Source organism: Pelodiscus sinensis, chromosome 2, assembly GCF_052426305.1.
Source record: "Pelodiscus sinensis isolate ZL-2025 chromosome 2, ASM5242630v1, whole genome shotgun sequence".
NCBI classification, from domain to species: Eukaryota; Metazoa; Chordata; order Testudines; family Trionychidae; genus Pelodiscus; species Pelodiscus sinensis.
Genome location: NC_143053.1, coordinates 36,666,821 through 36,692,276, shown reverse-complemented (window position 1 = coordinate 36,692,276; position 25,456 = coordinate 36,666,821). Strand labels below are relative to the sequence as shown.

Below are 25,456 nucleotides of genomic sequence, written 5' to 3'. Positions count from 1 at the left end.
TGCACCTGTGTAATGTACATTAATTTATATTGAATTTCCAGGTAGTTTAAAATACATTGTCCCTTTAGAAAAAATTATCAATATCTAAAATAGTTCAACCTACTACTGAAGTTACAAATAATATCTAAGAGTCATATAAGTAAAAGAGATTAGACAAATACATTTTTCTAATTTTCAGTTTGTTAACTTTGTACCTTTATCAGCACTTTTTGTAGAGTCTGTTTTACTTGAATATCCAGCCAGTTGGTTTCCCCTTTCATTTGTCTGGGTCTTTAGCACAGCAAGAGGGGAGATAAAAAACATTCAAAACAGACAGAAAACTATGATTGCTAACCTGTAAAAATTGTCAGGGGTCTGAGGAGAAGATTTTCAAAGGCACAAAGAGCAGGTGAAAATCAATGGAGGTAAGTGCCTAACTGCCATTTGTGCCTTTGAATAGCTCTCCTGTAGCGCCTGAAATTACTTTTGACTCATTCTGTGAAATTGACTAGATTTCATATTGAGGGTGCACATTTAAGGTTGCCAAAATGGTAACATCAAAGAATGTTCCTTTTTAAAAACTTTTTTCATGGTGTATTGGCTAAAGGCAAATTTAATTTATCAAGTCGTCTTGCCTTTTCTGAATTCCTTTCCCTTGCCCTTTGGTGAAAGATTGGAGGGTTGCAAATCTTATATATTGATTACAGAAGGAACAGGTTATAATTTCAGTTGTTTGACTCCATGATTCAGCCCAAGGACTGAATTATCTACAAAGCAATAGCTCAACTACTCTTCAGCTGGGACTGCCCATATTTCAATAAAACTATTAACTGATCTTTGTGTGTTTCCAAACCAAGCCAATATGCCTCCTGCAAGTTTACATCAGTGTTTACATGAGATGGTTTTACTTTTTAACAACAACATCTGGCTTTCATCGTTTGTGTTTATTTGTCATTGATTCAAGATTAATATTTGGCTTCCTATTTAATGAGATGTATTTCATCTGTTCATCTGTCTGTGCCTGCTTCAAATTTGATCCTTGCTCTTTCAGTGCTTCTGTATGTGAGGAAAGAGACTGATGAAGTGTTTGATGCTTTGATGCTAAAATCACCCACCGTAAAGGGGCTAATGGAAGCGGTAAGTATCCCATGTTCCTACCTCATTAATCTTCCACTGAAAGAAGATCTTCAGATTCTCAAAGTATTACTTAGAGACAACACATAGTGTGCAGACAAAGCCATCCTCATACATACTGAAATACTTCATAAAGGCTTTCTGGACTATGTCTCCTTATCTGAAATTCAGAACTGTCAGCAGGTCAATGAGATAAGACCAATTCTTACAGCTGATTTATGAGTCTTGAGAAACTGAGGTAATTAATAAATACCTGAAGAAGAAAATAGGGCCAGGCTCTGTGTTCCGACATGCCTCTGAATGCAACAGAGATCCAGAGCGCTTTATACCAGGGATTTTCAGCCAAGGGCCACTGACCCACAGAAAAATCAGTCGGGGGTCGAACATAAGTAAGAAGCAAAAAAACAAACAAAACTCCCAAGCCAAAATTGAAACGAAACAAAACTCACTGACCTGGCTCCCAACAAGCTCAGGGCAGAACAGCACTCACACTCCAGCCCTGCGGCAGCAGGGCGGGCAGACTGACTGAGGTTTAGAGATTTGCTGCAGGGCTGAAGTCCTGAGCTTCACTGTGGACCAGATCCAGCCCAGAGGCCATAGGTTCTTGACACCTCTTTTACACCTTTGCCTCTAGCTCCTGCATGCCTATCCACAGCTAACACTTTTTAACCTTAGGGCGCTGACTGAGAGAATCCCTTTTCCTAGGGCTGTGGTGTGATTGCTTTGCTGGGAGGGTGAAAGGACTGTTAATGGTGACTTGGCAAGAGCCAGTCCTACCCTCTCCTCGATACCTCCTGCCAGCAACTCCCTTTCCTTTCCAGCCTTCCAAAGTGACCTGCCTCCCCTTTCTGAACTGCCTTGGCTGGCTCGGCTTCTTCTCTGGTTTGGCTTTGCTGCTACTTGCAATCCAGTGTTCCCTGATCCACAGTGCAGATCTCTTGACAACCTGGCACCAGTCAGGGTCATGTTCTTCAACCTGGTGAAGTGTGTGGAAGACGCCAGAGAGGAGAGGGGGGTGGGACAAGCCAGAGTGTCAGTGCTGTGGGTGAGGGTGGGGGCTGGGGGAGTCAGGGAGGTTAGAATTTGGAAGGTTAGAATTTAGTTAAGAAGAGAAAGGGGAGAGGACAGGAGCCCCTGTTGGGAGCTTGTTTCCAGGCCCACAGCTATGAGCACTAAAAAAGTCCACTGGGACTTTTAGAGTTAATGATGGACTTGTTCCTGTCTAAGGCCCAAGAGCAGAAGCCTAGAAGGAAATGTGCCAGGTTATAGTCTCTGTCGTAGGGGAGAACAGGCAGCTAGCTAATGAAGCAGTTCTGAGGGCCTTGAAAAGCTTGCTGCCTAATTAATAATGAATAGGGTTGTAGTAATAGGATTTGATCTTGTCCTTGTATCTGGGCTGTGGGTGTGTTATAGCCATGCTAGAGCCCTTCAGTCTGACAGTTTAGACCTGAATGACCGCTTCATCCCTGTGCCTCTTCATAGGGCAATGTGCTAGAAAAGACAGCAAAAGCAGGCCAGAGACCGGAAAGTCCCTGTTTCCAGTGGGTGCAGTAATATGCTTTTGGGACAGGTGGAATCTAGTCTGGCAGTGAAATGTTCATACTAGTGATCTTGTACATGAGCAAAATAGAGACATTTTTGTTGGCAGGTAAAGTGGTGGTATGATGGGGAAATCCATACCAAACACTGCTTACTTGCATGCACCATGTATTCTCCCAAAAGTCATTCCAGCAGTTTTTTAAGAGGTCATTTGAAGTTTTGCACATAGTGCACTCTGTAATAAGGTTAGAAAGAATAAGGCTCAAGCCACTGAATACTGAAGGGCTTCCTGAGTGATCCTAATTCAAACTCTGCTTTTGTCTGCACAAGTTATACCATATTCTTGTTTATCACACTTCCTGCTTTTTGGCATTCTCCACATTTTCCATTACACTTGACAGTGTTTTCTCCGACTTGAGGTTTGTTTTATTATTATTCTTCCTATCACTTTCCAAAAGAACAGTCAGTTTCCGACTCAGATTACTCTTTTCTGGGGAATAACTACTGGTTTCAGGTTTCAGAGGTAGGCGGACTCAAAGCCATGATGCAAATACTTGTCCTTTTTATGCTTGCCTTTACTCTAGGCCCTCTTGGTCAGAAGAAAACAGGGACATGTATTAGTGGTACCTACAAAAAGAGATCAACAATCACAAAACTCTGTTCCTGCTGATTACTGACAGGGGTCTAATTCTGCTTCTGCTTGAGCTGATTTTAAATCATGTAATTCCTTTGATTTCAATAGAGCACTCCAGCATTACATTATATGGGACAAGAAGGGGCCATTTGCTTTATTCAGCTGCAGCAGTCAAAATTCAGGCCTTTTTGAAGTAGTGAATATCTCTTCTGTGGTTACTAAAAAGTAACAAATGAATCCAGTGGTGCCCATTTAGACAAAAATGGGAATATAATGGGTCAGATGTACCATATGAATGCAACTTCCCCATAGAGTCAGCTGCACTGCACAGAAAGGGCAGCAATTTTAACTCCCATCCAGAGATCTATAGAAATCAGGACACCTCTCTGCCAGCACAACCCACAAAGTAGGCAGTCCAGTTCAGGAGGGCCTGCTGGCTATCTTTGAGGTCCCAGAGGAGCAGGAATTACAGGTAGCTTGTGCCACTCTGTCCCTGCTACCTGCTGCTGTAGGCTGGCTTTCTTCTGCAACCCACGGAGTCATCCAAGTGCAGTTTGTTTAGTGACATTCTCCCCTTGTGACTTCCATACTAAATACATGTTTTTCAGGAAACTGAACAGGGATTGATAGAGTGAGGCTCTATAATCTACCCCACAGACAGGGAGCAGGCTGCATGAAGAAAAAGATTAAACAAAAACAACCAAAATTTATAAACTATCATCATCCCCAGGGCTTCTCCCTTTGTCCCATGTTGATTGTCAATTTAAATGCAGGCAGCAAACTCTTCCAAGCACCACCTTTATGTAAACACAGAGGGTGTTATTTGTGCTTAAGAAATTAGTAATAGAAAGACAATGTTGTAGGCCAATATTCATAGAATTATAGGACTGGAAGGAACCTTGAGAGGTCATCACATCCAGTCTTCTGCACTCATGGTAGGACCAATTTCCACCTGAATCACCCCAGACAGATGTTTTTTATAACCTGATCTTAAAAATCTACAATGATGGAGATTCCACAGCCTTCCTAAACAATTTATTCCAATGACTAACCACTCTGACAGGAAGTTTTTCCTAAATCTCCTTTCCTGCAATTTAAGCCCATTGCTTCTTGTCCTATCATCAGAGGTTAAGGAGAATGTTTTTTCTTCCTCCTCCTTGTAACAACCTTTTAGGCACTTGAAAATTGTTATCATGTCCCCTCTCAATCTTTTCTTTCTGAACTAACCAAGCCCAGTTCTTTCAATCTTCCCTCATAGGTCTTGTTTTTTAGACTTTTAATAATTTTTGTTGCTCTCCTCTGAACTTTTTCTAATTTTTCCACATCTTTTCTGAAATGTGGCAACCAGAACTGGACACAATACTCCAGCTGAGGCCTAATCAGCTCCGAGTAGAGTAGAAGAATGACTTCTCATGTTTTGCTTACAACTAGAGATATGAAAGGTCCAGAACTGCCACTATCCCCGGTGGAGCAACCTCTGTCCACAGAGAGCCTGAGTCTGCTGAGGAAAAAGGGCTACCTCGGTGATGGCTGGCAGCTGGGAGCCAGTGGCAGCCTCAGCTCAGAGCAGGACTGAGAGCTGGCAACCAGTCCCAGTGCAGAGCTAGAGGTGGGAGCTCTGTGGGCTGAGGGCTGCTTCAGAGCAGTCCCCAGCCCGGATCCTACTTTAGTGGGTTAACCAGTTAAACTTTAAGTCAACCTAAAGTTTAACTGGTTAACTGGGATTTTCCATCCCTACTTACAACACTCCTGTTAATGCATCCCAGAATCCCTAAGAGGTGTACTTTGAATATCTTTAAGCACCATCTGTTGATGCCTTATCTATTAGCTTCTATACAAATGTAGCATTCTCTTGTAATGCCCATCATGTCCAAGCACTTCTCAGATAAATTAGGTCAGTCTTTCAATGTCCCTAAAGACTTCTTAGGAGACTCTGGTCATAATCACATCTCGATAAAATGTAGTAAGCTGTATTTTAAATTTTGTATCAGCATTTTCCTTTACCTTTGAGACTGACTGTGGCACTGAAGTACTGGATATTTGTTGCTGTTTATTCTCCATTTCACAGCAATTCCCATCTACCTTTCGAAAACATTTTCGTTTTCTCAAAGTCATGCTGGACACACACAAACTCCAAGGGCTGTATAGTAGCTGGGTTCTGACAGTCTTTACTCAAAATAGTTTTTAATTGTGCATTTCACTTCTCCAATACAGCAGACAATGAACTATTTAGTAGCAACATAATTCAGTTTCTCCTGGGAGAGGGCAAATAGTTTGCTTGGATGCTTGTGGTGTCCTCTTTCTTGGAACAGTCTGTGACAGAGATGCTCCCTGTGACATAATTATTTTCTCTTTTGAAAGAATCTGTTTTGCCCCTCTTTTAAAAGAAAAAAGAGACACAGAGCTCCTCCCCAAAGAACAAAGTAAGAATTCAGAAATGAAATTGGTCTGAGATTGATAAATACTGGAAATACTATTTCCATGAACATCAGATGGGTTTATCGTGGCATGGGTTATGCTGTTATAATGAGCATCAAAGGAATTACCAGTGAATTGCCAGGTACTACAATGGGCTGCCTAAGCATACTAATGGAGTGTATTTGTGTGTGGTAATTTCAGCTATCTAAAATGTCACCTTTCAAAAGTTCTCTTGTACATCCTGGTTCACCCATTGACACGTCTCAAGAGATGTTTTTGAAAGCCCTCTAATTCAATGAGCTTTTCTGATGTGCCTTAGAGAGTCACAACACACATTTTTCAACAAAAATGAAAAATTGGTGAAAAATGAAAATGTGCACACCTTTATTTCATTGGTCAAGCAGTTCTAATCCATATTGCAGGTGATTCAGTCCCAACTCATGTTTCATTCTGGGGTTAGGGCAAGAGTGGGCAATAATTTTTGCAGGGCGCCACTTTATGAATTTTGGTACATGGTCATGGGCCGGCTCCGGACCCCCTGGAAGGGGCAAGTCCTTGAGCAGAAGTGGTGGAGCTGTGGGGGAGCTACAGAGAAAGAGGGATGGAGTGTGTGTGTGAGCAAGACTCTCTGGCTATGTCTAGACTGGCATGATTTCCGGAAATGCTTTTAACGGAAAAGTTTTCCATTAAAAGCATTTTTGGAAAAGAGCGTCTAGATTGGCATGGACGCTTTTTCGCAAAAGCACTTTTTGCGGAAAAGCGTCTGTGGCCAATCTAGACGCTCTTTTCCAAAAACGCTTTTAATGGAAAACTTTTTTTTGTGGAAAACAAATCTGAGCTGTCTACACTGGCCCTTTTGCGCAAAAGTTTTGCGCAAAAGGGACTTTTGCCCGAACGGGAGCAGCATAGTATTTCCACAAAAAGCACTGATTTCTTACAGTAGGAAGTCAGTGCTTTTGCGGAAATTCAAGCAGCCAGTACGTGGCAAGTTTTTCAAGCTGGCAAGTTTTTCCGGAAAAGCGGCTGATTTTCCAGAAAAACTGGCCAGTCTAAACACAGCCTCTATGTGTGAGAGACAGACTTAGGGTACGTCTAGGCTACAGGGTTTTGTCAACAGAAGTTTTGTCGACAGATACTGTCGACAAAGCTTCTGTTGACAAAGAGCGTCTAGACCACATTCAGTTCTGTCGACAAAGCAAGCTGCTTTGTCGACAAAACCCTGTAGTCTAGACACAACCCTACATGCAATAACACCTTCTGTCGACAAAAGGCGTTATGCCTCGTAAAATGAGGTTTACCAGCGTCGACAAAACTGCTGAGTTCTGTCGACATTATGTCGACAGAACTCAGCGGTAGTGTAGACGCAGGTATAGTTTTGTCGACAAAAGTCCAATTTTGTCGACAAACCTCTGTAGTCTAGACACACCCTTAGTCACACAGATTGAGTGTGTGACAATGTGTGTGTGTGGCACAGACAGCGTGGCACAGACTGGGTGTGTGTGTGACAGTGACACAGAAAGTGTGTGTTCTGGCTGCTGCTGGGTAAGTTTGAGAGAAGCCACGTACTGTCTCTTTAAGACAGGGAAAGCTTTCTTGTTCTGTTGTCTCCTCCCTCCCCACCTCTGCAGAGATGGGGTAGGAGGGGAAAGTGATTGTGTGTATGAACTCTTACAAACAGTGCACTGCCTCTTAAGACAGTAATAGAAATGTAGCCGTGTTAGTCTAGTCTAGCTGAGACAAAAACAGGACTATGTAGCACTTTTCTGTATTTGTGCAAGTTTTTTCATATGGTTGATGGATTTCCATTCCAAATGGCTAAATGTAGTGCCTTGCATGTAGAATAGTAATAGAAATGTAGCCATGTTAGTCTAGTCTAGCTGAAACAAAAAACAGGACTATGTAGCACTGAAAGGACTGAAAGTGAACAATCCATTAAAATCAACATACTATACTGACTACAGTGAGAGACTCTGCTTCACACTATCCAAGAAATTAAGAAACCACCAAGTGCTACATGGTCCTGTTTTTCGTTCCTCGTAAGACAGGCACTCCTCTGAGTCACTTACCAGACATGGTTCAGCCTGGAGCATCTCTGCTGTGTGTCTCCCTCTCCCTGACCCCTGCTCTGCAGAGATGGAGTACAGGGCAGAGGAACATCCTGACTTCTGTGCTCCCCTCTCTTCTCCATCCTCCCTTCCATCCCCTGCACAGCCTGCAGGAGGTAGAGGAGAGCTGAGGGGGTGGGGGCGGGGAGAGAAAGAGAGTGAGACTGAACGAGAGACCGGAGGCTCAGGAGAGAAGACCGATGTGGAGGAGAGACCAGAAAATCCCATCTTATGACGGGATAATTGGTTTGTATCATATATATTGTAGCCCAGGGTCTGAGAGTCTGTAACACTAAAATTCTGGCTGTTCCCTCTGGGGGGGCGCTGTTGCCTGAAATGCTGGCTGTTACCTCTGGGGAGCGCTGTTGCTGAAATGCTGGCTGTTCCCTCTGGGCGGCCCATGCTGCATGGGGAGTGCAGGGCCCAAACAGCCGCTTGCTCCCCTGTGGCGGCCCGGCTGAGCGGCACAGAAGTCAGCCGAGTGCCACAGTGGGAGAGGAAGGGGGGGCAGGGCGGTGACATGATGTGCGGCGTGACAGCGGCTCCAGACCCTGCCCCCTGGCCGTGAACGTCACTGCCCCACCCCCCTTCGCCTCCCGCCGTGGCAATCGGCTGGCTTCTGCGCTGCTCAGCCAGGCCGCCACATTGGAGCAAGTGGCGCAAGCGACCATTTGGGCTCCACGCCCCCCATGCAGCACAGGGAGTGCGGAGCCCAAACGGCCATTTGGGCTCCGCAGTCCCCCAAGTGAGAGGCAGGAGGGTGAGGAGAAGCGAAAGAGAGAGACAGAGAGAGAGGCAGGAGGCAGAGGAGAGCTGAGAGAGGGGGGGGAGGAAGTAGGAGGCGGAGAGAGAGAGAGAGAGACGGAGCGACAGATTGGAGGCTCAGGAGAGAAGACCGACGTGGAGGAGAGACCTGAAAATCCCGTCTTATGATGAGCTAATAGGCTAGTTTTCAACATAATATTGAAATAATGTTGAGCTAGAGGACTGCTTATTCCAACTCCTGTAACCCTCATTGTACGAGGAGTAAAGGAAATCAGGGGAAGAGTGCCCTATCTCGAAATAACTGCTGTGTAGACAGTGTCAAAAGTTGAAATAAGCTATTTCAACTTAAGCTACACAATTAGTGTAGCTCATTTCGAGTTTAGTTGCTGTATAGATGTGCCCTTAATTGTCTTGCTAAATGGACAAATGTGAACAGTGGAAGAAAATGTTAACTGCTGGTGGAGGAACTCTCACAAGTGCTTTGGTGGGTCACAGTGAGATTTGCCTATCGTTGCTGTGTTTCTTGGTGCTGGACTCATGAGTGTTTTTATAAAAATCTAGTTATTTAGGATTACCAGAGAGGGAGAGAGCGAGCCTCCATGAACTGGTACTTCAACATCTTATCCTAAAACAGAGGTTCCAAACCTCACAGCCCATGGGCCTCCTATGGCCAGAGAATTTTTGCAATTTGACCCAGGTGTCCTGGTGGTGTGTGCGTGTCTAAATGCTTCCCCAAGCCTCACGCCTTCCTGCCACTGCTCCAGCTTCTCCCTACCCCCATTGCACCCTTCCCCTGAGGAACGTGGCCTCCAGGATTACAGGGAGGGCTGGTGTTGGGAGTCAGTAGAGGGTCAGGCCCCACTGTACTCCTTTTGGCAGCGGAAACTGTGGAGAAGTGACAGTGCTCTAGCTGTAGCTGGCCCGCAAGCTGTGAGTTTGAGACCCCTATCCTGAAGATACAGAATGTTTTTTTTCCATCCCTCTTTTGTCTTTAATTCTTGCTGTGGTTTGTTAATTTCAGATATCTGAGAAATATGGGCTTCCAGCAGAAAAGATTGCAAAACTTTACAAGAAAAGCAAAAAAGGGTAAGAGAAAGTAAAACCTTAATTAATTATTATGATTTATGATCCAGTAGTGCCCAGAGATTGCAGGTAAGATCACAGCCCCATTATGTTCAGTGCTGTACAAACACCTAGTAAGAGACAAATCCCTAAACCAAACAGATGACAAAGAGTGGAGGAAATGGAAAAAGCTGATCTCCAGTTTGTGTCTGGAGCACGTTCTTTCAGTGGTTTTGGGGCTGAATGGGGTAGAGCGGGGTATCAAGCCCATAGCAGGATGAGAGCAGAGTCCTGTGTGCATCATGAATTTAATCTTCGAGATTTACTGGGCTACTGGTTCTCTAGCCTTGATCTAGTGCAGGGGTCTCCAGCCTTTTTAAGCACAAGATCGCTTTTTTTATTTAAGTGCAACCCAGGATCTACCAAATACCATTTTTCCCTGCCTCCTTCGTGCCTCTTCTCCAAGGTCCTGCCCCTGCTCAATCCGTCCTCCTCCCCTTTCACCGGACAGGCACAGGCTCTGGGCTTGGGCTAAGGGATTTGGAGTGTGAGAGGGGTTCTGAGCTGAGCCTGGGGCAGGGAATTGGGGTGCAGGAAGGAGTTCAGGGTACAGGCTCTGTGAAGGGGTTTGGGTCCAGGGGGCTCAGGACTAGGACAGGGGCTTGGGGTGCAGAATGTGGTTCATGACTGGGGCAGGGGTTTGGAGCTGGATCCAGCTGGACACTGCTTACCACAGGTGGCTCCTGGGTGGTGGTACAGTGGGGCTGAGGCAGGCTCACCCCTGCCCTGGCCCTGCACTGCTTTCAAAAGTGGCCAGTAAATTCCCTCCATCCCAGGCCCTGTTGTCTCCCCCCATACCCCCGTTCTGTGAAGATAGAATACAGAGTGGAAGGGGGGCACCCTGACACCAGTGCCCCCCCCTCCTTTGCCTGCTCTGAACAGCAAGCAGGAGGCTCCTGGGGGGCTGGGGAGTGTGGGGAAGCAGCTCCAAGGCCAAGGGCAGGAGATGCACAGCAGTGGGGGGAGGGACAGCTGAAGTGCTGGCACTTGACAGCCTCTTGGCCAACCAATCAGGATCACCTGTCAGAGGCTCCAAGATCTACCAGTAGATCCCGATCTACTGGTTGGTGACCACTGATTTAATGGGTGCAATCAGGATTGATTCGGCAGGATGAAGGAATTTTCCTGTAATGGTCTGTGGTCCCAGAACAGAAAGTTAGATTGGAAGCTGGTAGTTGCAGGAAGGGGCCAGAGCTATGTTCATTATTAGAATGGTAGGTAAGAAAATTAGGACCCAAACTTTAACGTCCTGTTTTGCAATGTTTATTCTGAAATCACAACAACATTCTAGTATTGTCATTTTATATGAATTGGCTTCTATTTACACTCTAATTCTATCTGAACAGTGTTTCATGGGGGAATTTCCATGGTCTCTAAAAATAATGAGTCCTATAGCACCTTACTGACTAACAGATTTATTTGGGGATAAGCTTTCTTGGGCAATAATCCACTTTCTGGTTTTTGTCCACAAAAGCTTATGCCCAAATAAATCTGTTTGTCTTTAAGGTGCCATGGGACTCCTGGCTGTTTTGGCAGCTACAGACTAACATGACTATCCCTCTGATACATGGCTTCTAAGGAAATTTCAGTTTGCTTTTAAGTCAGCTTCTTCCTAGAAGAGAATGAGGAAACATGTTCTAGTGTCACATACCAGTTGACCTGATGTAGCTCAGGCTTTACACCCAACTACAAATCATTTCCAGAGCTCATTGACTCACACAGAAGTAAATCTTCATGGCTATGTCTACACTGGCAGCTTCTTGTGGAAGAACAGCCATTCTTCTGCAAAAACTTGCTGGCTGTCTACACTGCTCGCGCATTCTTGCGCAAGTACATTTACAGTATAGCATTGTAAAACAGGGCTTCTTCCGAAAGAGTTATTCCTCTCCCCATGGCTACGTCTAGACTGGCATGATTTTCCGGAAATGCTTTTAACGGAAAAGTTTTCCATTAAAAGCATTTTCGGAAAAGAGCGTCTAGATTGGCATGGACGCTTTTCCACAAAAGCACATTTTGCGGAAAAGAGTCCGTGCCAATCTAGATGCGCTTTTCCGCAAAAAAGCTCTGATCGTCATTTTCGCGATCGGGGCTTTTTTGCAGAAAACAAATCTCAGCTGTCTACACTGGCCCTTTTGCGCAAAAGTTTTGTGCAAAAGGGACTTTTGCCCGAACGGAAGCAGCATAGTATTTCCGCAAAAAGCACTGATTTCTTACAGTAGGAAGTCAGTGCTTTTGCAGAAATTCAAGCAGCCAGAGTAGACAGCTGGCAAGTTTTCCCGGAAAAGCGGCTGATTTTCCGGAAAAACTGGCCAGTCTAGACACAGCCCATGAGGAATGAGCCCTCTTGCGCAAGAGCTCTTTCAGAAGAGGCCAGTGTAGACAGGCAACATGAATTTTTTGTGCAAGAAGCCCCTATGGTTAAAATGGCCAGCAGAGCTTTTTTGCAGAAGAGAGTGCCATGGATGCTCTTGCGCAAAAGCACATGGCAGTGTAGATGCTCTCTTGTGGAAGAGATTTTGCACAAGAACTCTTCCACAAAAGAGTTCTTGCGCAAGAAGCTGCCAGTGTGGATTTAGCCCATATGTATATACAGCAGGCTAGAAGTAGCAAAATGGACCTGGGCAGCCCAACACCTGGGCAGTTAAATATGAGCTTCAGAGCAAGGAACGTGGGGCAGGTTCCTTACAGTTGCATGATGCAGAAGTTTTGGCTGTAGCTCTAGTTCTAGGCAGTTTCTAAAATCTACAGATATCCTGCCCCTGTCAGCTCTTTTGTCCTGCAGAGTTTGTAAGTACTACAGGAGACACAGCTCTGGCAGCTGCCTCTACTCCAGATGCTGTAAGAAAATAAAGCAAACAAATTAAAACCATTCTTCCACTCCCACTGTGATTTCACAGTGCACTATGGAGGGATGGGGGAGGAAGAGAGATTCTTGTCTCTTCAGGAAGTGGAGGAGATTTCATCTGTGGGTCTCTAAAAGAGATCTCTGGGGCAAGTCAGGATTAGGAAGTGAAAGCACCGAGCCAGGCAGCATTGCTTTGAGCAAGCGGCAGAATCTTCCCTTTGATTGGCCAGGTATGTAAGAATACTGATTTCTTCATTTGTCACCAGGATATTGGTAAACATGGATGATAACATCATTGAGCACTACTCCAATGAGGACACTTTCATCCTGAACATGGAGAGCACAGTGGAAGGCTTCAAGATCACGCTGACTGAGATCTAGCTCAGCTCAGGGCCCTTGCCTGAGGAGCCACAGCATTTCATCCTCGTTGTGAAGAGCAGCAGTCCCCAGGAGCCTTGCAGATTTGTCAATGCTGACCAGAGAAAGTGTCACAAAAGTACATTGAAAGTATCGCCCACTCTGTTATTCCACACTAAAAACAAACCCAACACACAGTGACTTGAGTCTGTCAGGTACAAGGCCATGCATGTTCACTTGGTCTTTATTTATTGCTCCCCCCTCTTCAATATGTAAGCGATTACCGGTGCAGTCATGCCGAGCTCATGTGGAATAGCAACGTTTGAACCCCCACGTTAAAACAGCACAGTGCCTTCTAAATTAAGGAAAGGAATTACATTGGGCCAATGTGGAAAATCTGGTTGAAAATCACTTTAGCAATAGCTCCCTCCACGATCAGTTGCCAGAAAATCTGATGCTACTAATTTGTGCATGCTAAAGATGGGGAAAGCGGCCAACTGAATTCACTTGCTCAGAAATGATGCCTATTGCTCTGTAGTACATAGTCTTGCCAAATACCTCTGGTAGTTCTCCGTATGTAGCAATGAGGCTATGTAAGTAAGGCATTCAGCTACACTGTAATTTGTAAGTAAGCTGGAAAAAATACCATTTTAACCTTGTATATAATGTTTATAATATGCAATAATATATTTTAACCTACTGTATATGGGCGTGTTTACTGCCACTATGTTTTTTTGTTTGGATTAAGGGTGAACTGAGTCTCTGTCCTCTGAGAGGTTTAGATTTCTGCAAGCTGCTGAGGGGTGAGGCTGTGCTGGGCAGCTAATATTCACATCTGATTCATGGGTTTGGTTCAGTATTTATACTGGAATATTTACAAGTATCAGCCCATATGCCTCCCTGGTGTAACTCCATTAACTTCAAAGGGCTAAGTTTGGGGATGAATTTGGTCCATTGCCTCTCAAAGTTGAATGTACTGGGATTGTTTGGTCCTTCTCTTGCTGTCTATTTTTTCTCCAAAATCCTTTTCTTTCCCTCTCAATGCTGATCCCTTTCAGTCATGTTATGGCAGTGATCACCTACAGAAATATTTTCCCAGCTTAATAGGCCTGATTCTCTGTTGCCTTGCACAGTCTATGCAAAGGTAGGTGTAAAATGCTGCCAATCTGATCTGGTGTTCTTGTTTTAACACTTGCTTTGTACAAATGTATGCTCCTGACCCTGCACAGATGCTCAGTTATTCACATGTGCAGGCCTATGAAATCAGAACTTCACCGTCGTAGTTCAGCATGCGCGTAATCCTTTGCAGGACTGGAACCCAGGCAAGGCTCGGGAGAATCAGACCCACCATAGCCAGAATCTGCTTTTCACTGTATTTCTGCCTCTGTATCTCGTTCTCCATTAAGTAGGGCTGGCAGGTGTTTTGTGGCCTTTTCATACCACACATAGTCCCCACATGGCTGCTTTCCCCACCCACCTGTCATGGTGTTTAAGAGTGGACACTCTGAGGAATAAGAAGCTTATGGTATTTAAGTTTGGGTTTTGTTTGGAGCAAGGATCTATCCTGACTTGAGTTTCTGACTCTTTGTAAAAAGAAGTGAATTCTGGCAGGTGAGAGTCAGGCCTGAGTAGGATGCACAGGCCTACTGCGTAGTGGGGTTTACTCTTGAGTTTTTCTTTTCTAAGTGGAAGATGGAGGCCCTATTGTTTGGAATTCTGACATCTCAACAGGGTCTTTCAATCAGTCACAAGGGCTCCGTTGGGCTACTCATGTGCTTAAAGTTAAGCCTGTGGGTAAACAAGCATAAGGGCCCTTTGATATCAGTCAAGCTCTTTTATCTATTTTAACCATCTGTGGCTTTAGATAGGGGAGTGCTTAGCAGTGCACAGCAGTGGCAGATGTCAATGAGGATTTTGGATTGACCGAATCGTTGACATAGATAAAGGCCAAGCAAAACCTGCATATGCAGCAGCAGTAGCAGCGCTTGGGTTACTATTGGACTTTGCATTCCCTTCCACAGGAACGTATTTATTTCTTCTCATCTGCATAACTGATAAGATATGAGTGTGTGTGGGTTGCAGTGTGTCCCACTGCCGGAGCGCACTGTTGCTTGCTAGTCTAGGACACATGAGAACTGCAGAGCTTTAGGAAATGTGAACAGGGGTTCTCAGGTGCGCTCCCACACTGTCTGCAAAATGAGGAGGTGCACCTGAGATTAACTGAAATTTTTTTGTAAACATACACTTTAAAATAAAGTGTTTAAGATCCTAAGATGGTCACAGAACAGCCAAATCCTTCTGGCTTTACTTGCATAGGTAGCCATACTGAACCGAAAGGCCTCCTAAAGGCTGAGTACAGCAAACAGGATTTGGGCTGATATAGAGAAAGATTTAACAATGACTAATATATCTACATTAAGGAAACCTGATAGTCATTTCTTCTTTAGCGTTATCTATCGGTCATGACCTGAAGTTTAGGGGGCTCCAGTGGATGGCATCACAAGTACCTAAAGCCTTACAGAGAATACAGCTTGCTGCCTTGTTTTAGGTTTTAGTGAGAGCCAGTGTTCCCTCTATTTTTTTCCATCAACATGCAGAATACATTTTGTTATGTACACCAAGTAGGATTGCTAGGTGTCTGGTTTTGAACTAGACAGTCCAGTATTTGAGCTTTCTGTTCAGGAAACAAATTGAGAAAATATAAATGAGAAAATATAAATGAGAAAATATAACTGTCTAAATAAATGTAATCTGGGGTATGTCTAGACTACATCCCTCTGTCACCAGAGGGATGTAAATTAGACATACTGAAATTACTAATGAAGTGGGGATTTAAATATCCCACGTTTCATTAGAATAAAAATGGCCGCCGCTTTTTGCCAACGCGGCACTTTGCCGGCAACAAGCAGCAGTCTAGACGGGGATTGGTCGACAATGAAAGCCTTTTCTGACCGATCCTGTAAACCTCATTGCACGAGGCATAAGGGATCGGTCGGAAAAAGCTTTCCTTGTTGACCGATCCCCGTCTAGACTGCTGCTTGTTGCTGGCAAAGTGCTGCGGGCGGCAAAAAGCGGTGGCCATTTTTATTCAGATGAAGTGGGATATTTATATCCCCGCTTCATTAGCAATTTCGGTATGTCTAATTTACATCCCTCTGGTGACAGAGGGATGTAGTCTACACATACCCGTAGATTATGATGTAATGTCAAGTGTGTCCGGTATTTTTGTTGAAACCATCTGGCAACCCTAACACCAAGGCAAATGCAGATGTGCCCCACCAATAGAAACACATGCTACCAGCTGCAGGTGCTGTGGGCGCTCTCATGGGTGGCCACCCAAGGAGAATCTCTCCTGGGTGGCCACCCAAGCACTCAGCTTACAGGTAACATTGGTGATAGCATCTGCTGAGAAAAGAAACAAAGGATCCTGATCTCTGGGTGACAGGTTAAAAGCTTGCTTGGTTCACCCTTGAGAGCTATTGATCAAAAGAAGAGTTCAAATCACAGACAGGCCCAGTGCCAGTAACTCACTCTCCTAGAACAATGGGAGAGCTCCCCGTCCAGTGTAAATATCCATTATACATTGGTTCAAAGGCTTCAGCTGGCCCAGAAAAATACCATGCATTTATTTACATTCATGCTGCTTAAAACATATATGTCACTTATTTATACTTCATCTAAACCTCTGCTGAACAATGTAGCTTACATTTAACATTTTGCTCCTAATTTAAATGTGAGTGGGATTTGGTAATGGTGCAACAGAGGACAAAATTGCCTGTGTTATCTTGCTGGTTTTGGGCAGTTTGTGGTTATTTGCTTAAAAGAATAAAAATCTCCTGCAAGAAAGGAGTCCTAAATATGAACTAGTGGAGTCTGAAAGGCAGCCAGTTCATGGAGCTCTTTACATTAAGGACAGTTTACTATTTACAAATATTACACTACTTTTTAAACACTCCAGCAGGACAGTACGTAGCAGTTGTCCCGCAAAAGACCAATGCTATCACGCAACAACTAGTAATGCCTCAGCTGTCAGTGGGCCATTCCAGATAGTTGTTTGTATAGCCGTCCATTGAATGCCTTATTATGAACGCTAAAATATGCTATAAAAATCTCAAGTCTGATGCTGCACCAACATATTTCAGCTGCTTGTAGTCCCAATAACCATACCCCCTGATTTGGGAGTTACATTTTTGGTTAGTTGGGAAATGGCAGTTTTCCTCCCTCCACATGTTCAATTTAACAATAACTACAGTTTGATGGGGTTGGAAGAATTTTTGAGGCTTCTTGTCTTTATGTGTATCTCCTGTCCACTCTTCTCTTGTGTTGATCCATGAACTACAGAAGCTATTGTTTCAGACACCTTTCCTGTTTGTTTTCCTCTGTTTTAAGCTATGGATTGGTTAAAAGTTGCAGATTGAGTGGAATTGATGGTTTCAGCGCCACCAATAAAAACGAAGCTGTACAGCTGTTCTGAATGCAGCATGTAGTGTTCTCTGGAACTGGAAATGAGTTTGCTTCCTGAGACTAAAAATGTAAAGTATGTAAAATGTTTATTCCCTTCCTACTTCCTTTAAATTGTGATAAGAGGCAAACAAGTGTGTTTGTGCCAAATTTTGTGACAGCCCCTCTCTGGCAAGCAAGAAAGCTTAGTGTATAAACAGTGTGCATTTATATTAAGGTAATAGTTCATGTAACTTAATAGTGTTGTAAATGGGAGAGGGGATTGATAAACTATAAATACAGGTATTTTATTTTTTGTACATTTTTCAGAAAGGAAAAAATAAATATTCATATGTAAGAGCGACTGGTGGCCAATAGGTTCATTGGTGTATAGTGCGTTATTAGGTACTGTTTTTCCATTTAATCTTTCTGTGTCTAAGACATGTCCCAAAATAAATAGAAGTAGCAATGTATTATGCAGGACTCAAGAGGGGACAGTGAAAATACAAATTATTCAGGCTGTGACGTCAGTATTCGTGTATTTATAAGTAGGGACTGGAAGCCACATAATCAGCTTTAATCCATGGGAAGCGAAGAACAGTATTACGCTGTATGTAGTAGGGTTTGTCTCATACAGTGAGGCACTATGAGTTACACAGTGGTCATAAAGGCCGCAAATGTGGGCTAATTAATTGTATGGGGCCCTCATTATGGAACACTCTAGTTCAAATGTGTGTCCGATGCACATTTTCAGAACTATGTGTGATGCTGGCTCTGCTAAGCAGGCCACTCCAACACCCACAAAACCTGTTCCTCTGGCACCATTTCTGCCTCCAGGACAGGTGGGAGGAAGGCCTCTGACTAGGAAGGGTTCAGGCAAACCTGGGAGCCGGGAGCGGCCAAGAAGCAGGATACTAAGAGGAACTCTCGGGAAATTTGTACGGAGCCATGGGTGGAGTGGGCTTTGCCAGTCTGCTGTCCCAGCTGGATGCAGGTCTCTGTGGGCCTTCTTATGGGGCAGCAGCTGGGCAGCAATTTGGAGCCTCTGGAAAAATTGCCCCCTCTATAGCCCTGGGACTGGAGGAGCTCTCACTCACCACTCAGGCCCCAGTCTCAGGGCCACAGTGGGGAAGAGCCAAGCGCTCAGTCCAGCCCTCCTCCATACCCCAGACCATGAGGGGCGGGGAATGAAAGCAGTGAGTGGGAATGTGGCCTCAGATGGCAGAGACAGGACAGGGGCCAGCCACCCCGAAGGGCAAGCTTCGTCGGCTGCCCCCGGCCTCCTGTCACTCAGGCGCATGCACTAGCTGCTGAACAGGGACCTTGGGGAGGGGGAGGGGAGGGGAGATGTCCACTAAGTTCTCCTGTTGAAGCTGTTCCATTGCAGCCAACCCATTAGAGTATCACTGAACTAGAAAGCATGTGAGCCCACAGCCTTGGGGGTGGGGTGGGGTGGGGCACACACTCATCCAGCAAGCCCCACGCTCCAGTACTCCTGCCCCCACTGATCCATTAATTAATTAGCCAAAGTGCAATAATTTCCAAAGGTGAGACTGAGGCTGCGCCACAGCTGATTAGCCCATAGCTCAGTGGCCAGAACACTCATCTGACAGATGGCTGAGCCCTGCTTAAATCTCTTCTTTTATTAGGCCGGGGGAAGGGTGCATCGCCCATCCCAGGGGAGTGCACTAACGCCCTGGGATAAAGGTTATGTGGGTGTACACCTTAGGCTGGTCTCTGTAGCATTAGGCCGACTTGGAGCCTGCCCAGCACGTCAGGCCCTGCAGGTTACAGCTAGAGGCACAGCTGTCATCCCCCAGTGTGTGAATTGTTCTGAGGCTCAGGCCTCCGGCCACCCAGCCTGGTGCTGCAATGCACAAGCCTAGCAGCAAAAACATAGGTGGACAGGAAACCTTTGCAGAAAATAAAAAGGCCCTGGCTGGGTGGGGTGACAGCTGGCGGGGAGGAAGGGTGAATGCCAGTGATGCCTGATTCAGGGACTTAAGAGGCTTACAGGGCAGGTGCATGCTAAAGGCCCTTTGTGACACTAGCCCTTAGTTCCTCTGGGCCTTAATGTAAATCTGTAAAATGGGGCTCCCAGCACTGCCCAGCCTTGTGTTAGGGCTGTGAGGGTAAATCCATTAACGCCTCTGAGGTGAGCAGCGACTGGGGTAATGGCGGGAGGTGCTGTCGGTACCTAAGCTGGTGCTAGCTCTGACTAGCAGTACGTGCAGCAGAGCAGCAACACCGGCACAGAACCAATACCTAACGCCTTAGACTGGTGACACTTATTGCAACGCACCTAGGGCCCTGTAAGTGAGCCATATGGATAACCGGCTTTGCGGCGTTCACTCACGGCCCAAGCCAGCTTGTGTAGGGCCAAGGGACACTGCTGACTGTAGCGTAATGACAACCCCCAGCCCCATACAACAGCAGTCCTGAGTTACCTTTCAAGCTGGCATTCCTGAGGTCACTGAGGCACTACAGCCGCCAGAGGAAACAAAATCATCCTCCTTCAGCCCCTGCTGACCCTGCTAGTGGAGCGGCGAAGCAGCTGTGCTGGGGAAGATGCAGGGTCACATCCAGAGGTAAAAATGAGCCAGTGCAAGCAGGTGCTGGCTTGATGGGGCGTTCAGCTGCAGCAGGGGCAGTGTGCTCCCAGCCAGGCGCCCTGCGCTCTCCTGCAGGCTGCTGCACTAAGCCGCAGGCTGCCAAACAGGTTAAAGGGGTTGGCAGGGGTGCCCCCCCCCTTCAGGGGTGTACCAGCCCTGAGCTCCCCCCCCCCCCCCCCCCGCTACCATTTAGATGTGCACTAGGACTTTGCTACTGGTCCCCTTTCCAGCACTGTCAGCAGGTGAGAGGCACTCAGTGTCCCTGCCTTGCTCTCCCTCCTGGCTGGGGAGGGGAGATGGCAGAGGAGCAAACAACTTACACTTTGCCCTATCCTCACACGCACTGACACTGCCAAAAGGGAACAGCAAGCAGCATTGGGGTAGGGCTCTCCGGGTTGGGGGGCATGTTTCAGCCCCCCCTTCCCTAAATAGTTCCTGCCCCACCCCACACCTCATGCCCTGAGCCCCTCCTCACATCCCAATCCTAACTCCTGCCCCCTCCCTCGAACCCCCCCTCCACACCACAAACCCTTGCCTTGACTCATGCTCCCCCCCCCAGTCCTACGTCCCGCCCTGAGAGCCCCTGCACTCCGCCCCCCCCATTTACATTTCTTTCAAGTACTGTCCTATCATAACTCCACAACCCCCTGCCCTGAGCTCCCCCCCCCCCCCCCCCGGGGTGCCAACTAATAGCACCTGTAAGAATGTAAGAAAGCAAAATGGTATGGGGGGGGACCCACTCAGAGGGGCCCCGGCAGCCTATAACTCACAGGGAAATGGGGGTGAGCAAGGGAGCAAGGCCTTGGGCTGCCTCTCGCCAGGATGCCTAGCACCAAGGATGCAGAGAGAGAGACAGAGAGAGAGAGAGAGAGAGAGTGTGTGTGTGTGTGTGTGTGTGTGTGTGTGTGTGTGTGTGTGTTGCGCTACACAAGAAGGAAAGCAGCAGCAGGGCAAGCTGAGCCCCCCCCCCCCCCCCAGCTATTTGTGCACTGTGCCGCCCCGCTGAGGCTGGGCAAATAAACTGCCTCGTCCCTGGGCAGAAGATACTGTCCCACACTTATAGGAGCTTGCACCAGGCAGCCTGCTCCCCTCAAACTGCAGTGAGGGGCCTGTCTGGTCTTCCATTTAGTAATAGCTTCTGTGCTGAATCAGCAGGCAGGAGCAAGTGCTCCCCTCCCTACTTGGTGTCTTTGCTGTTTCCTGCCCCTTTCCCCCGCCACTTTCAGTGTTAATTGTCTGCTCAAGTGTGGTTAAAAGACCACAGAAGTTACTGAGGTGAGTCCCTGTTAAAACACACACACTGCGCACTGCATGGCCAAGTGGGCATCTTTAGTCCTGGCTCCAATGTATGAACGGCCTTACCCTGCTGCAGTGGAGACATGTGATGGCAGAAAACCTGGCCCCACCCTGCCGACGTGGCTTCCTATGGCCGAATGTAAACTAAACCTTTTTCAGGGTCTGAAAACTCCCCTGCCCCCCACCCTATGCTCCAAGCCAGGATTAGACCAGCATATGGAACTGTTTTGCGAAAGAGTTCTTGCACAAAAAGTCTTCCAGAAAAGCATGTCTACACTGTCATGTGCTTTTGCACAAGGGCATCCATGGCAGTGTGGACACGCTCTTGCACAAGAAAGCTCTGATGGCCATTTTAACCATAGGGGCTTCTTGAGCAAGAAATTCATGTTGCCTGTCTACACTGGCCTCTGCTGCAAGAGCTCTTGCGCAAGAGAGCTTTTTCCTTGTGGGGTGTGGAATAACTCTTCCGGAAGAAGCCCTGTTTTACAAGGCTATACTGTAAATTTACTTGTGCAAGAATGCACATGCAGTGTAGACAGCCAGCAAGTTTTTGCACAAGAATGGCTGTTCTTGCACAAGAAGCTGCCAGTGTAGACATAGCCCTGATGTTTCTTCTTTCTTTTACAGAGCTACTTGCGAGGGCTGTGTCTACACTGGCAAGTTTTTCCGGAAAATCATCTGATTTTCTGGAAAAACTTGCCAGCTGTCTACACTGGCCGCTTGAATTTCCGGAAAAGCACTGACGATCTAATGTAAAATCATCAGTGCTTTTCCGGAAAAACTATGCTGCTCCCGTTCGGGCAAAAGTCTTTTTCCAAAAGACTTTTGCCCAAAAGGGCCAGTGTAGACAGCATAGTTCTGTTTATCGCCCGATCGTGAAAATGGCGATCGGGGCTTTTTTGTGGAAAGGTGCGTCTAGATTGGCCACGGACGCTTTTCCGCAAAAAGTGCTTTTCTGGAAAAGCGTCCTGCCAATCTAGACGCGCTTTTCCAAAAATGCTTTTAACGGAAAACTTTTCCATTAAAAGCATTTCCGGAAAATCATGCCAGTGTAGACGTAGCCTATCTGTTTCATGTAGTCCCGGGGCACAGGCAAGGACATTGTACGAAAAATATTTCAAATGGCGCAGCTGGCATTTGCAGACTGATTTCAGTCCAAAAATAGGCTTAGGGAGGACATAGGGCTGAATTCCACCCTAAATGCACTAATAGGAAATCCAAATGTTAATGCCCCTTCCCCATATAGTACTTGCACGCTGGAACATCATAAGTATTTTACTTAGATTTTAAATTCTACTCTGCACGGACTGTGAAAAGAGCCACTCGTGTTTCTACATACCTGTGCCAGGCTTACGAAAGTTATTAGGTTAAAGAAATAGTTCAGCCTTGCTGCAAAGACTATTTAATGAAGGTTATGTATTCTCTTTAATCTGTGCAAATGCTATGCTTTTCCCGGCAGGAAATTTCCAAGCCCAGGCATCCCAGTTGGGTCCAAATGCAGAGGCAGAGTGTTTAATCCTCTTTGGAGGATCCTTCGTATAGTGCTTGTTTCACAGCAGGATTGCAGAAGGTAGGCGCGTTTTAACTCTGCCTAAGTGTATATTGTAAGCCAGCTACAGCCTGGACATTCTTGTTCATTGCTTCCTTTCTCATGTGTAGAAACTCTCAGCTACCAAAGCTTCAGAGGGGTAGCAAGTTAGTCTGTAACAGGAAAAACTTTAAAACCAGCAAATAGTCTAGTAGCACCTTAAAGACTAACAAAACATGGAGATGGCATCATGAGCTTTTGTGGGAAATGCCCACGAAAGCTCATGATGCTATCTCCAAGTTTTGTTAGTCTTTAAGGTGCTACTGGACTATTTGTTGGTTTTAAAGTTTTTCAGCCACCGAAGTCACATACTGGGACTTCCCCACATTGAGAGAGACAACTGAAATGTGTAAGAAGAAACTTGCAATGGTGCAGGTTGGTACAATTCCCTGTAAGCCCAGTTTACCGGCTTGTCCTTTCTGCCAACAATAATCCATAGCAACAAACAGAGATGAAGTCACTCCTGTGAAGCATGCTGAAAAAGCAGGTACTGGTAAGGGATGGTGAGCTTTTGTGGTAGGAGATTTATTTTTTAAAACACTGATCATAGTTCAACTTATATTTCTTCCAAGTTGTGAGTAAAAATATGCCTACACTATGCAGCTCTTCATAGCAAAGCTGTGTCAACACAGCCCTTTCACTAAAAGTCAGTGTGCGTGAATGTATTTATTGGCACTTTTGCCAACAAAATACTTCTATTCCCAACAAGTGGGCTTTATTTGTTGGCAGCAGAGTGCTCCTGCTGACAAAGTAGTATTCACACGTACACTTGCCCTGGCAAAACATTGTCATTCATGGGAGAAGGGGAAATTAAGCACCCCTGAATGACAAATGTTTTGTCGCACAAGTGCACGTGTAGACAGAGCTTGAGAACCCGCGCTTCCAATAGCAGTACTTCCAACTTGTGCTAGTTCTAACAGGAATAGATTGGCACGTGTGAAAAGGGAGGACAGATAGTATTAGGTGAAGAATTAATTGTAGACCTGTACCTTGAAGTTTTTTCTCTAAGCCTTATGGCTAACTTGCTCAATTTTCATCAGGAACAATAGAATAGCACTTTCCAGAAAACTAGCTGCAGCAGAATATTTATTAGTAGGCAGGAATATTTAGGGACTTCCATGGGGAATTTGTTTGTGAACCTTAGTGTTCACCATACACTTATGTTCATAAAGATGGTTGAGGTTATGCATTTATATAAGAAAAACAGAATTCAGAGTTTGGTGCAACCAGCAATTCCAGTGTGAAAAAGCACCATGTCACAAAACAGTTTACAATACAAAATTCTTCAAAAATCTAACATTTAAAAAAACAATATTTGTTCAACAATAGTAGTACAGTAAAAAATTCTTATTTCCCTTCAAACAATACTGTTCAGATGTTTGGCACTGAAAAAAACTGCCACAAATGTATCTTTTTTAGCCACACAATGCTATTGTATGTGTCTTTGTATAACAAGGGAAAAAACTTTTGCTAAATGTATCATTTTGACAGATGCATTTTAAACTGCTTTCTCATAAAAATATCTGAAAGATGCAGCAGCACAATGTGCAAAATGGATCTATAGTCCTCTCAGAAAATGTATTGAATATCAAGATTGGCCTGGGCTAAAATCCTGGATCCAGGCACCCCCAAAACCTTATAAGAAGGTGGATCTAAATTTCATAATTGGATCCAACTGGGTAATGGGCTGAACCTTAACTAAATCCAAACACCCTGATTAGGATTCAGATCCAGAATTAGCTGTTCCAGGAGCATTTTCATTTAAATTATATTGTTTTTAAGTAGGTTACTGACATCAGCATGAAAATAGGACTATGCAAGGCTAAGTTAAGGTTATAACCAATTTATTTTGTTTTGACATAGCCTTTAAAGTATAAAGGGAAAGTGATAGGGAAAGTGACCGATCCTTCTGTCTTGTGGGAGTAAAGGCCTGAGTGATCTAGTCATGCCTGTAAAGCTGAGACAACTGAGCACTCTTCACTGCTATGTCATCACAAGTGTCACATGATGGGGAAAGGATATGTTTCTGGGAAAGGTTTCCAAGTCTTGCCCTCATGTAGCACAACATGTGTGATCAGAAAAGCGGAAGCTGAGAGATAAATACACAAAAGTAGACTTTCCAGGAAGAGTCTGTGTGAGTTTTAAACTAACCCCATTAAAAATAAGGATGCAGATTTTGTACACTATGTAAACCGATAGCATCATTATAATGACTGCCCACAGCTGCACAAAGGAAACGTCAACAGGAACATGCATTTCTTTAGTGTTGTTTCTATGAACAATAACAAAAGAAGTCAGTTTAAATAGTCTGTACAGCTTACAACAAAGATGCTATTTCTAAGACACATTACCACACATTAGTACAGTTTAAAAAAATGCAAACTAATGCTTCTAAGACTTCCATAAAACTGCATATGATATATACAGGAGAAAGTGGTTGACATATTGGAAAGGATAATCAATAAAGTAATTATACAGGTACACTAGCAGAATAAGAAAAGTTTACTTCCTTCACACTAAAAATTCCAGAAATATCCTAAACATTTATAAAATAGCAAACTGTGATCATGCTTAGAAACACAAACTAAGTACACACTAGCACCTACCAAACTCCTTTTCCCT

At 45.2% G+C, this 25,456-nt stretch overlaps 1 protein-coding gene across 5 annotated transcripts in view; it reads left to right on the top strand.

Moving 5' to 3' along the window:
• GRHL2 (grainyhead like transcription factor 2) overlaps positions 1 to 15,683 on the top strand; it is a 112,971-nt gene extending 97,288 nt beyond the window's left edge. For 4 of the 5 annotated variants that reach the window (XM_006122407.5, XM_006122408.5, XM_006122406.5 and 1 more), the window contains exons 14-16: positions 1,031 to 1,116; positions 9,596 to 9,660; positions 12,808 to 15,682. In XM_006122407.5, coding sequence (XP_006122469.1) covers positions 1,031 to 1,116; positions 9,596 to 9,660; positions 12,808 to 12,922 — 266 coding nt within the window. In that variant the 3' untranslated portion in view covers positions 12,923 to 15,682. Of the gene's footprint in view, positions 1 to 1,030; positions 1,117 to 9,595; positions 9,661 to 12,807 lie in introns of all 5 variants that reach the window. The other variant, XM_075920263.2, reaches the window with a different exon arrangement.
• The last annotated feature ends 9,773 nt before the right edge of the window (positions 15,684 to 25,456 follow it).